This window comes from Erinaceus europaeus, chromosome 19 (assembly GCF_950295315.1).
Source record: "Erinaceus europaeus chromosome 19, mEriEur2.1, whole genome shotgun sequence".
Taxonomy (NCBI): domain Eukaryota; kingdom Metazoa; phylum Chordata; class Mammalia; order Eulipotyphla; family Erinaceidae; genus Erinaceus; species Erinaceus europaeus.
Window position 1 is genome coordinate 10,314,031 of NC_080180.1, and position 13,948 is coordinate 10,327,978.

The 13,948-nt window shown below is 35.7% G+C and overlaps 1 protein-coding gene across 3 annotated transcripts in view; it reads right to left on the reverse strand.

The window, feature by feature from the left end:
• The window catches only part of BRINP3 (BMP/retinoic acid inducible neural specific 3), a 415,839-nt gene that overhangs the window by 140,097 nt on the left and 261,794 nt on the right, over positions 1-13,948 (reverse strand). For all 3 annotated transcript variants that reach the window (XM_007528705.2, XM_016190641.2, XM_060178474.1), the window contains one exon: positions 3,372-3,477. In XM_007528705.2, coding sequence (XP_007528767.1) covers positions 3,372-3,477 — 106 coding nt within the window. The remainder of the gene's footprint in view (positions 1-3,371; positions 3,478-13,948) is intronic.

Genomic DNA, 13,948 nt, shown 5'->3' on the forward strand with positions numbered 1-13,948 from the left:
TAAAATAAAGAAGAAAAAATATAGAAGAAAAAGATGGCTGTGGATTTGTCATGCAGACACCAAACTCCAGCAATTATCTTGCTGACAATTTCTATATTACTTTAGTCAAAATTAACATGTCATATATCACAGTTTGACATCTGTTATTTGTGTTAGTTCTAATACAATTATTGCATAAAAGTCTGTCCTGAATTTGTTGCCAAATGCTGTTATATTTAATAATCTTTATTATTCATTAATTAATTTATTTTTATTGTTACCAGGATTATTGCTGGAGTTTGGTGTCTGCACTATGAATCCACCACTCCCAGCAGCCATTTCTTTCTCTTTATTTACTTCATTTACCAGAGTAATTGAGAAGGGATGGAAGATAGTAAGACAGAGAACACCTGCAGTTTTTGTTTCACTACCTCTGTGAAGCTTCCCCATGCAGGTAGGGATCCTTGCACATGGTTGTGTATGAGCTCAACCAGGTTGAGCCTACCCCCTGGGTTATTAGTGCCTCTAAGAGAGTTTAGGAAGAAGAAAATCTGTACTGGGAAGCTATTTTAATTCCAGACCCTTCTGAATCATACATCTGAGTTCAGAAGATCTCAAAGGAGCAAACACTTTGATTCAAATATGTCATTTTTTCTGCCTAAAAATAAAGCACAGAACACACATAGATTCAGAGCAACAAATATTGATCTCATTTACATGTTCTTGTAGTGATCACTTGGCCATCCAATGACTTAATGAAAGATCTATGAAATTAACAATAAAAGACACAAAGGCCCAAAGTTAAAACTTGAAGTCTATGGTGGCACACAAATAATAGGTTCTTCAGAGATGCAATATTTCAGTTGCCTTTTTAAAAAATCCACTCTAAAGAAACATATCATGATAATATTGGGCCAGAATCAGTAGATGATTTTCATTTCTTCTCTCTCACACACACACTCTCTCCATTGCTCTCTTTTTTTTTGGGGGGGGGGGTAAAATGATTTAGTAGGCAGTTGTCATGTGAGTACAATTTCTTATGTTCACATTCTTATGTTCATCACCCCTACCATCAACTTAAGTCCTCTTCCACCATTGTCCTCTGAACCCCTTCCCGCCATTTCTCAGGGTACTTGGCCTTGTAATCTTTCATAACCCAGAGAAAATGAAGTTGAAATTGATTACTCAGCATAATACTTGGACTAAATGCACAAATCAAATTTAAGAAAGATTACATGGGGAGTGGAAGGTCTTGATTTTCTTAGAGTAGATTTGGAGAGATTTTTCTGCTGTTGGGGTGAAAAGAGAATTTCAATAGGCAGCTGAATAAGTAGGCCTGATCTTGTTAACTCAAAGAACCAGCTCCTAGATTCATTAATCTTGTGTATGTGTGTGGGTGTATTATTTTCAATATGATTGATTTCTGCCCTAATTTTTATTATTTCAGTTATTAGATTGGTTTTGAGTTTCCTTTGCTCTTCTTTTCTCTAAGAATAGTAAGGGGAAACACAAGGGGAAACTTGGACTGGGTGTGGTGTATTATTTTTGATTTCTCTGTCTCTATCAGAAAATAAAATAAAATATAAATATGATACATAGAAAAAGGTTAAAGATATTTTTTGAGTTATATAAATTAAAAATAATAGAAATTATAATTACAAAATCAAAAAATGTTGCTTCATATATTTGTTATGTTTCTCTTCCTATTTTATTTTGATAGAGCAGAGAAAAATTAAAAGGGATGGGGAGATATGAGTGAGAGAAAAAGAGAGACATCTGCAGCCCTACTTTACCACTCATATTGCCTTTCCCCTGTAGATGGAGACTGGGGATTTGAACCTGGGTTCATGAACCTGGTAATTAATGTGCATGCTCAACTGTGTGCATAACCACCTGTCTCACATATTTGTTATGTTGACTTTTAAACAGGAGAATGAATATTAAGAGCTGAGCACAGTCATGCTGACAATAAAAATTAGTAAATTGAATTCCTAAATAGATTTTATTGAAACAAACATGATATCAACATAAGAATCTTTTGTTCCTTTCTATGAAAGTTAACAATCTGGTTGGAAGTTAATGCATACATATTTACAGTTGAGAATTATAAGTAATATTGTAGATTATAGTTTAATAAATTAGAGAAAACATTTCAATAACTTTAAGTCTAAAACTGAATTGGATAAATTGGACAGTATATAAAGATTTTACAATTTAGTGTTTTCCTTATAGTTTTTCGTGGTTCAAATAAATGGCATTCATTTATTATTTAGGGTAGATTTAAATAACATAATGCTTTCATGTTTTTTTCAGGTGGAGGGAAAGGTAACATTTCTGAAAATGTTAAGCATTCTATGTAAAACTGAATAATGCCAATGCAAACTTAAGTCATGTAATATAAAAGTCAGACTAGAGAAGAGTTCCAAATTTACTTTGACTCAGTAAACTAATTTAGGCAATGGAGCACCACAAAACTCTCCTGAGTTTGTCCAGAAATACATGCTGAAGTTTTTGTATTTATAGTCCTTCACAGCCTGACTGAACGGGTAACAGCACATACCCATAATTATTTGGGGAATGGCCTATAGTTTTAGATGACTGACTCACAAAATATACTTATAGATAAGTGATACTATTACCATTATAATATAACCTGTCTTTACAGTGGAGATAATACAAATGAAAGTACTTTGTTAGTATACACTTAACTCAAAGTCACATATTCACCAGATGTTAAATGTAGTTTTAATCACTATATTAGATTGCATTTAAAATTTCGGTAGTTCATAGTACACTGTTTATAAGAATGGTTACAACTTTTAATAGAGTCTGTAAGAATGAGGTTAAAACTCTGACTGACCTGTAGAATGACTGCTATTTATGAGACTATATTACTGCATGAAAGGAATTTATTTATCAAGAGTACAATTTTCAGTTGCTATAAATTACTTAATTTATAAAGCAAACTAAATGTTGTCTTTTACTTCATGTAATTTAGTTTGTGCATACTAGCAAGACATTAGATATGTGTGAATTTTTGCAGTTTTTAGTACTAAGTTCATATATTTAGCTTATTTATTTATTCCCTTTTGTTGCCTTTGTTGTAGTTATTATTGTTGCCATTGTTGGATAGGACAAAGAGAAATGGAGAGAGGAGTGAAAGACAGAGGGGGAGAGAAAGATAGTCACCTGCACACCTACTTCACTGCTTGTGAAGTGACTCCCCTGCAGGTAGGGAGCCTGGGACTCGAACCTGGATCCTTATGCTTGCGCTTTGCACCACCTGCGCTTAACCCACTGCGCTACCGCCCGACTCCCATCTAGCTTATTTTAAAAGATGCAACTGTACCATTGTCAGCCAGAATCATAGAGAATTAATAAATACTACATACCTTGTAACTGAATCTTATTCTCTGGACTCTGAACCAGAACAGAACTGACAGAATCTAGGTTGTCATAGTTACTGCAGCCAAGAGGACCTGTCCGGGTTTCTGTTACCTGATGAACAAAACATCAACTTTATTACATAAATCAGATATTACCATGTTCTTTCAGCTCAGTGTAGTTGTCACACACTAATATTATATGTTAGACAGTAAATATCACTGAAAGGTCAAATGTCTGATATGCTAGCAACACATACAACTAAACACGGGGGAAAGAAATAAATCCTTTGTTTTTAATTCCATTTCTTCCCTTTGGCCAGTCATAATTCTTCTGGGAAAATAACAGAAACCCTCTTTGGGCAAAAACATCACTAATATCAGGTCATTGACTTTACCCAGGATGTGACAGAGGTGTGTTCTTTTAGTTAGAGAGCAAGATTTGACTTACAATAGAGTAGTTATTTTGCTTGTTTATTTTTCCTCAATAAATCAGAACTATCCACCCAGGATATTGTCTAAAAACTTATTTTATTGTGGGTGGGGGTATAGCATAATGGTTATGCAAAGAGACTTTCATACCTGAGGCTCTCAAGTCTCAGGTTCAATCCCCCACATCGTCATAAGCCAGAGCTGAGTAGTGCTTTGGTAAAAAACAAAAAACTAACAAAACCTGATTTTATTGTTTTACATTTTTTATATAGTGTCTGCATTTTCCTTCTCTTCATGGCAGTAGCAAAATCTAAACATCTCTAATTGGCTTCATCAGATCCACTTCTTTCTTTTTCTTCTTTTTTAAAAATTTATTCCCTTTTGCCGCCCTTGTTTATTGTTGTAGTTGCTATGGACATCGTCGTTGTTGGATAGGACAGAGAGAAATGGAGAGAGGAGGGGAAGACAGAGAGGGGGAGAGAAAGATAGACACCTGCAGACCTGCTTCACTGCCTGTAAAGTGACTCCCCTGCAGGTGGGGAGCCAGGGCTCCAACTGGGATTCTTACTCTGGTCCTTGTGCTTTGAGCCACCTGCCCTTAACCCACTGTGCTACAGCCCTACTCTCTCTCTCTCTCTCTCTCTCTCTCTCTTCATCTTTCACTTATTTATTATTGGAAAGAGACTGAGAGACCTTGAGAGGGGAGGGGAAGATAGATAAGGAAAGAGACAGAGACACACGTGGGCAGCCCTGTTACTGTATCTATAATGAGTTTCTTCAAATTATTTTGTTGTTGTTGTTGTTAGTGATGCTTTGTATCACCAGACTGACTTGTTCAGAGAGAATAAGGAAAACCAAGGAGTGGGGGAGACACCACAGCATCAGAAATCTCCTTAGTCCTCTGGAGGGCTAAGCCAAACCTGAATGGGGCACCTGGCAAGGAGTCCTGCTCCCAGCTGAACTTTCTCACTGACTTCCTCAAAATATTTCTAAAACTATTTTAAAATTATATTTATTTATTGGATAGAGACAGCCAGAAATTGAGGGGAAGGGGAAGAAAGACACCTGAAGCCCTGCTTCACCACTTGCAAAGCCTACCACCCCCTCCCACCCCTCAGGTAGTGACCAGGTGCTTGAACCCGGGTACTTGGCACATTGTAATGTGTGTTCATTGAGGTACACCATCACCCAGTTCCCCTCAAAATATTTCTAAGCTCAGTTTTTCACTTCATTGCTGATCTCATTTACTTCACCTCAGTAATTAAAATGTTATCTTCTTAGGAATGTCTAAATTAACCTATTTTCTTTCTTTCTTTCTTTCTTTCTTTCTTTCTTTTTTTCTTTCTTCCTTTCTTTCTTTCTTCCTTCCTCCCCTCCCCTCCCCTCCCCTCCCCTCCCCTCCCCTCCCCTCCCCTCCCCTCCCCTCCCCTCCCCTCCCCTCCCCTCCCCTCCCCTTTCCTTCCTTCCTTCCTTCCTTCCTTCCTTCCTTCCTTCCTTCCTTCCTTCCTTCCTTTCTTTCTCTTCTTGCCTGCAGGTTATCTCTAGGGATTGGTGGCTGCATTGCAAACCCACTGCTCCTGGCATCCATTTAATTTTTTTTTTTTTTATGTTGGCCCTTTGGATGGGACAGAGAGAAATTCAGAGAGAAGGCAGAGACAGAGTGAGAGAGAAAGACACCTGTAGGCCTGCTTCACCGTTTGTGAAGTTCATCCTCTTGCAGTTGGGGAGCCAGGGGCTAGAAACTGGAATCCTTGTGTGTGTCCTTTGCTTTTCCTCTGTGCACCTAACCTGGTGTACCACTGCCGCCCCCCCCCCCATTAACCTCTTTTCAATTAATATACATTCTAGCACTTTCTTCTTCTAGCCACTGCTCCCTTCCTTTCCCTTTTTCTTTTTCATATGGCAGTTACTAGCTTCTAACAGGAAATATAATGCACTCTTTTATTATGATTACTGTGGGACCATCTTACTGGAATTCAAACTTCACATGTGCAGGAAACACTGCCATTTGTTTACTGAAATATCCACAGCAGACTGTAGTCATACCACCCTGAATATATCCAATACTGTCAGAAGTACCCACAGCATAATTAGAATTTTGTATGTCTATGGCATACAAAGATGAAAGATGTTAATCTTTCTGCAATGATTATACCAAATACCTAGCTTTGTTCTGGGCAAAAAAAAAAAAAAACATGTCGATAATGTCAACTATACATATTTGTGTGTATGCATTATTACTGGTAATGTTAATAATAACTGGGTAAGAGGAAAATATAGCAAAGGAAATATTTATTGCCTAGAGTCATAAACATTGTTATCTTGTCCTATCATGCAGTTTAACTACTGTGCGCCAACACCTACCAGCATACACTTGATATATAAAAACCCCATTAATTGTCATTTTAAGGAATTTTCCAGAGAAATTTGACTTAACACACTTAGTGATGTGAAATCTTAGACTTCGGAAAGTAAAACCCTCAATACTTAATCTTGAAAGAGAATACAAAATTGTATCTTAACATATCATTTAAAGTGACTCTTTAATATTTAAATGTTCCTGAGCCTAATTTTAATTTATTAAACTAAAAATTAAATTATTTAAATTTATGTAATAACGTGAAATGACCATAGCTTAGGGAGGTAAAGAAAGTTTTATCAATTTTTGGTTGATCATCTCTGTCTCTCTGAACAGATTATTTCAGTCCCTCATATTTCACAATACATATTAATAGGAACCTAGTACATCCTCTTCAGAACTGTGCTCCATTCTTTATCAAGCACGACTGGTATCATTTGCTCACTGATTGACTGATTCAATGTAAAAAAGTGTAATGTCTTGTATATTCAACAATACAAACTTGTTTCCTATGTATATTATATGTAAATAAAGACACTTTGTGCCTCAGTGCCTGCATACTTCCGCTACTCCCAGAGGTCTTTATTTCATTTTAATGAGACAGAGAGGAGGAGGGGATAGAGAGGCAGAGAGAAAGAGAGAGGTCTGCAGTACTGCTCCAATGCTCATGAACCTGCTCCTTGCAGGAGGGAACGAGCAACTTGAAATCAGGTCCTTACACATAGTGATGTGTGCCTTCCACCAGAGTATACCCAGGCCCCTTCTCCTGTTTTTTTTTTAAATACATTTAAAAAATGTTACTCTGTTATCAGCTGTGAAATCATGAGATCACTTCAAAAAGAGAAAGTATCTGAAACAAAATAATTACAGCAATGAAATGATGTAGAAAAAACAAAACAAAACAGTAAAGCCACCTTAAAAGAAACTGTAGGGGAGGCAGGTGGTAGCTCAGCAGTTTAAGCACACACATGGCGCAAAGCACAAGGACTTCCGGTTCGGACCCCAGCTCCCCACCTGAAGGGGGTCATCTCACAGGCGGTGAAGCAGGTCTGCAAGTGTCTGTCTTTCTCTCCCCCTCTCTGTCTTCCCTCCTCCCTCCATTTATCTCTGTCCTATCAAATAATGATGACATCAATAACAACAACAATAATTACAACAATAAGAAAACAACAAAAGCAACAAAATTGAAAATAAATAAATATTTTTAAAATTATAAAAAGAAACTAGTATTAAAAGATCACTATCTCCAAATAAAAATTATATATTAAAAAATAAATAATTAGCCTTTTCCTAGAAAACTTTCCTTGAAGTATCAATGAGATGGATGAGTATATACGCATTATCTTAAATATTTCAATATTCTGTTTATTGAATGATAGTACTCTAATTACTTTTCAGGTATACTTTTGTTAAATCTTTTGAATTTCATATAAATAAGTTATATTAGATAGTGAAAAGAGTCTGATAAATTGTCACAATATTAAAAAGAAAATACCTAATGATAACAAGGGTGTCAGAAAAATATCACATGGATCTACTTTTTAAAATGTTAGGAAAACAAAGATGTTCTAAAAAATTAAAAGAATTTTCCCCAAAGGTAGTGAATTCACTCTTTAGAGAGTAAATATTTTAAGTGTTTAAAAAAATTTATTCCCACCTCGAAGGGTGGTGAGGTCGCCAGTAGTGGAGCAGTGCTGCAGGTGACTGATTCTCTTTTTCTCTCTCCCATTTTCTTTCTCTATTTCTTGAAAAAGGAATGAAAAAGGGAAAAATGGCCGCTAGACTCAGTGGAGTCATGCAGACACTGAATAACAACAGTAACCTTGGTGATAAATAAGACTACAAATCCTCAAGGGTACTTTAATATTTTACTACAAATATCCTTATGCTTTTTATTACGGTATTTATAAAATTAGTTTATAATAATATGACTTCATTTTCTTATTTATTCATTTAGTCCTGAGCCCCTTCACTGTAATTGTATATAGTACTTTGCAACGGTACTAGTAATTTTAAAGTAAAACTGGTAGATAAATATATCTACTAAAAATAATTTTGGATTTATAATATTTTCTTTTCAGATGAGAGAGACAGAGTTGAACAGAAACCACAGAATCAGAGCTTCCTCTAATGTGGAGGGGACTGGGTTTAAGTCTGTATTGCATGAATGGCAAAGCAGATGCACTATCCAAGGGGAGCTATTTTACCAATAAGTTCAATTTATTAGACTTTTATTTAACTTCTTGAAACCAGTGTAGCATGCCACCACACATATTTTATTTCTTTTCTTTTCTGTTCTTTTCTTTCTTTCTTTCTTTCTTTTTTTTTAGGATTTACCAGGAACCTTGCAAACTAGTGAGTTTTACAAATAAAAGCAAGGTAACCTGTGCGCAAGTTATGATGCTTAAGGAACTGGGTTCAAGGCCACAGTCCTCACATGCAGGAGGAGGCTTCACAAGTGTTGGGTCAGACTGCAGGTGCCTCTTTCTCTCTCCTCATCTCTCTCCCTGCTTCTCTCTACCTTTTTCATAATTTCAAATAAAATAAAAATATGCTCCTCTAGAGCTTATGTGAGGTACATATTCCAGACATCATACTGACTTCTTTCCAAGGCTGTTCCTAAGTTTTCAAATGTAGTTTTATTTGATCAACTTAACAATGTTACAATAAGGCACAACTTTACTGGCCTAGATTGTTGAACAAGTCTATTAGAATAGGGTTATGTATTCAGTTACTCTCATGAAAAATCAGCACTGCTATGACTATGACGGTTCATATAACTTAGAAGGTACATTAATTGTTATTCTGATTACTAGTTTACTAATGTTTGAAATACATATATTACTCTATACTGGACTTCTAAAATGACAAAGTACAGATGTTGAGAAGTTTCTGTTATTCCATAAAGCAGTATGCTTTTTCCTGATATTATGCATGTAAGATCTGTCACAATTACATTGATTAAAACTATCAAATTAAACAATCCTTTAAAATTGTTGATACTAAATATAAAATATAACTTATGTAGAGATATAAGTTCACATAGGAAATATCTGTAAATTTTACTAATCACATAAGATATGTTACTATATATATATATATATATACACACACATCTGACTATATATAACATTATATATTATGTATTATATAACATGCAAATTATGATTAATTATATGTTATCAGTTATATGTAGTATACTGTTTTATACATTATAATTAGAAAATATATAACTGCAAATTATATACATATATAGGATTTAAAGGTATTCTTCCAATTTACATTTTCCTTTATCAGTTGTTCATATTACAGCATTGAACTAAGTACTTAATATCAAATTACAGGGAAGTATAATCCTTCCTCTTCATTTGATTACAGTATACTTTAAAATTTAGTGAAGAAATGAATTTCAAACCCACTATGAATTACAAGAAACATTTAAAATCAAAATGTTAACATTAGAAGACATATATATCAGTAGCAAAGAATGCCTTAACTTAGAAATTTTTTATTGTAACAAAGTATTTTTGCAAAAATGCAAACTCACATATAAAATACTGCATGTATTCAACTAACAACTCAAGTGTAATCCAGTGGTAAATGTTCCTACATCTCTAAACAATAACAAACACTGCCCTTAGTCACTATCCACAATTAATAATTGATTTAAATTATGTTTGACATTGTCAGTGTCTTTCTGAACATGTTCTAGCCATTTAATAGATTTTTTAAATAGTACATGATACATAATCAATGCCCAAATAAGTCAAATCTATACATGAATAAAGTATGCCTCTAATACAAATATAAGCAAGTATATACTGCCTTTGAATTATTTATTTATGCAAATTTCTTTATGCTGAAAACTGTCTCTCCTAATTCTATTCCCATGAATTAAATACAGAATATGCACTTAAATAGTAGCACTGTTCATTCATAGCAATGCCTTTTATAAAGCTACAGCATCTACAGAAGGACTGATGATAGCAAAATATGAGAAATGATTATAAATATGACTGTAAATGACAAATATCCACAAAAGCATACACAAAACAATGTAACAATGATTTGCAGAATGCAAAGAATGAGAAACAGTGTAGATCCAAGTAGGAGTATGGGGAGGGGTAGATAGAATAATGGTTATGCAAAGAGACTACAACCCTGAGGCTCAGTTCAGTCCCCTGCACCACATAAGCCAGAGCTGAGCAGTGCTCTGGTAAAAAAAAAAAAAAAAAAAAAAAAAAAAGTGAGAATATGTGAAGTAAACAAGGTTTTAGGGGAGTAATACAATAGACAAAGCACACAATTTATTTAGTAACAAAACTGAGTTTGTCTTCTTGGAGTGCAGTTGGTTCAGAGCATTTCCACTTGTACTTGCCAGCATTTTCCTCCACCAGAAGCACACACATGTGTACTACCCACAGTGAACCCAGGGTAAAACTGCTGCTGACAGAGGGCTATGCATGCCTGCAAGTACACATTAAAATATACAGTTACACTGGAGGCAGGAAAAGAGTTTTCTCAAGCTCCTGAAGTGTCTTTGCTACCAGATGTGGCATATGGCAAACTGGACACAATTTAGTTAGAGCAGGCTGTCAAATCACATGGGTGTTTAAACCACTGTTACCATGGAACTTAAAGGGGTGGCACTGGATTTTTCTCTGAGAGAGACCAAATCTATAAGCTCACTCCTACAGATGCTGTTTTTACTTATTGCTTAAGTAATGCTGTTTTTTTAAAATTTTTTAAATATTTATTTTATTATTTATTCCCTTTTTGTTGCCCTTGTTGTTTTATTGTTGTAGTTATTATTGTTGTTGTCATTGTTGGATAGGACAGAGAGAAATGGAGAGAGGAGAGGAAGACAGAGAGGAGGAGAGAAAGATAGACACCTGCAGACCTGCTTCACCGCCTGTGAAGCGACTCCCCTGCAGGTGGGGAGCCGGGGTTCGAACTGGGATCCTTATGCCGGTCCTTGTGCTTTGCACCACCTGCGCTTAACCCGCTGCGCTACAGCCCGACTCCCAAGTAACGCTGTTTTAAATCACTGAAATTTCAAGAATCACCATAACAACAACAACAACAAAAACCCTTTCATTAGGTTCCTGGCTACATGTAGATGTATTTTAGAAAACTGATTTTTTTTTCCTAAAAGCTACACCTCTGGAAGCAATAATTGATGATGTTATATAAATGGTAACCTTGTACTTTATTATGGAAGTCTAGAGGGATATTGATATTATATCACAGTTGGTTAAGAATGGTCTCATGTATTCAATATTAATAATGATAAAAGAAAGCTTCACTGCCACAGGCCAGTTGCAAATAGCAAAAGCAGGTTGCTCTCAGATTCAGACAAAGGGCTTGCAGTCTGGATTCTCAGGAGAGTAACTAGAAAGCCAATCCTTAGCACCACTGTGGGCTGGAATGCCAGGTCCCCAGATAAGAGAAATTATGATTCAGAGACTCAGGAGCCAGAGGCTCTTTTCTATTGGTTCACATGAAAAAAAAAAGTATTGCAGGACAGCATCCTTGTTTATTTTAGAATTTAAAAAAAGGACTAGGGTCATAATAGCCACTCTAAACTTAACTGGTAGGCTAGTGTCCTTGGACAATTAAAAAAAAAAACTTTCCAAAGGTAATTCTTCACATCCTATAGTGAAATGGCAATGGCATCCTTTAGGTTTTAAAGAAACCTCAGGGAGGTTGGGTGGTAGTACAGTAGGTTAAGCGCACATGGCACAAAGCACAAGGACCTGCGTAAAGGATTCTGGTTTGACACCATGGCTCCCCACCTGTTGGGGGGGGTGTCGCTTCACACGTGTTGAAGCAGGTCTGCAGGTGTCTATATTTCTCTCCCCTTCTGTCGTCCCCTCTCTCCATTTCTCTCTGTCCTCCCCAACAAGATTAATAATAATAGCAACAATGATAAACAACAGGGGAAAAATAGCCTCCAGGAGCAGTGGATTCGTAGTGCAGGCACTGAGCCCAGCAATACCCTGGAGGCAAAAAAAAAAAAAAAAAAAAAAAAACAGAAAAGAAAAGAGAAAGAAAACTCAGAAATAAGATGTTATTCAGTAATTATTTCTCTTCCCTTTTCTCCTTCTTCACCTCATCCTTCCCCAAACAATATAGAACTAATTTGCTTAGTCTTTTGTATTAATATCTAACATTTATTTATTTTACTTTTTAGAGACAGAGAAGGGAGAGTTAATGTGTGAAAGATACCTTAGCACTCACTGCACTGGGGTCCAGTGGTGGCACACCTAGTTGAGCACACAGGTTACAAAAAAAAAAAAAAAAAAAGTAAAATGTTTCAGAATGTTGTTAGTTTCCTCCTTGTTCATTCTGGTATTGCAACCTCATTGTCTCTTAGCTATTACTCTACTGAAAATAACCACAAACTTAAAAATATGACAAAAACATATTTCCGAAAACAAGTTCAAAATACAAATGCTATTTTTATAACGTGTTCTAAAATCATCATGTAAAACCAATAGCATTTCAGAAGCATTTTCAACAACAGTGTCAGCTAAACCATACAAATGAAAATGCAAAATTAAGAGTTACATTAAAACTTGTTTAACAGTCACTAAAGAAAACAGATTAGGAGAGAATCCTCAACTTATATTCCCTCTTCCCTACAGGAAACAGTCTCCTATTTATGAAATAAATAAAGAGCAAATCCATGGCTGTTTCTTGTGATATTTCTTTTTCCTTCCCAATATCTTTCTATATTCCTATATACATCACTCCAGACTATCCCTTTACTTAGATATACTTGCTCTCTTCTTTGCTAGAATTGTCATGGAAGCAGTTCAACCTGAGGTTATAGACACTAACCTGCAGTTTAGCAAATGCTACTAAATTCACAAACAAGATGCACTGCCAAGTGTGAGCAGAGGCTTACACTAAAGAGAGTTACTCATACTTCCCAATTCTTTTATTTATTGTCCAAGTATACTTCTCAGTCTGCCTAACCTGTCCAATAGGTAATAACCCAAAGCCTCAGTTAAACAGCAGAAAACAGATGATCCAGATAATACATAAGCTTATTTTGTGAATTATAATGTGGCCTCTATCGAGAGTGCAACTAAAAATGTGCAGATGCAAATGCCGTGCTACAGTTCTTCTTCTTCTAGCGTTTGCCCATGCTACAGTAAAAACACCTGTCACCGTATTAGAGGCCCATGGCAGCTGAGTCACAGGGTCTGCCTGTTCATGGTGGCAAGCAGTGCCCACCAAGCACACCCCAGAACAATCTGTCACTGTCACAGTGCCAACTACAGAGTGCTCTGCCCTGCTAAGGTCTGAAAGCAAGGCACCTGGTCAGTCATGTGTGCTTCCTGTCTTCAATCTAATGAAACTATCAATATTTATCTATTTTGGTTTTTTATATTCCATTGTCATTTTAAATATTCCTTTAGTTTAGGAGCTAGTGTGAGTGTGCTGAAATAGTTCCCACAGTACCCACTGTTTTATTTCAAAAATACTTTAACCAAAAATGTTGTATTATGCCTCCAAAAGTCCATATTTAATGTTACTACTCTGGGTTGCTCATTAAACCTTTCTTAATGCTTACAATTAATATTTAAAAGAATTAAAAATAAAAATATGGCCTTTTGAAGTTATAACAGTATTGAATAATTCTAAATTCCTTAAGCATCTCAGATACTTCTGACTTTGGTTATCTTCTCTTAGTAAGACAAGTAATGCCTGTGCTGCACAGACTAGCTAAACTTTATACTAAAGCTGTGACATTCTTCCATTTGTCACCCAATTAAACAAGCACCTA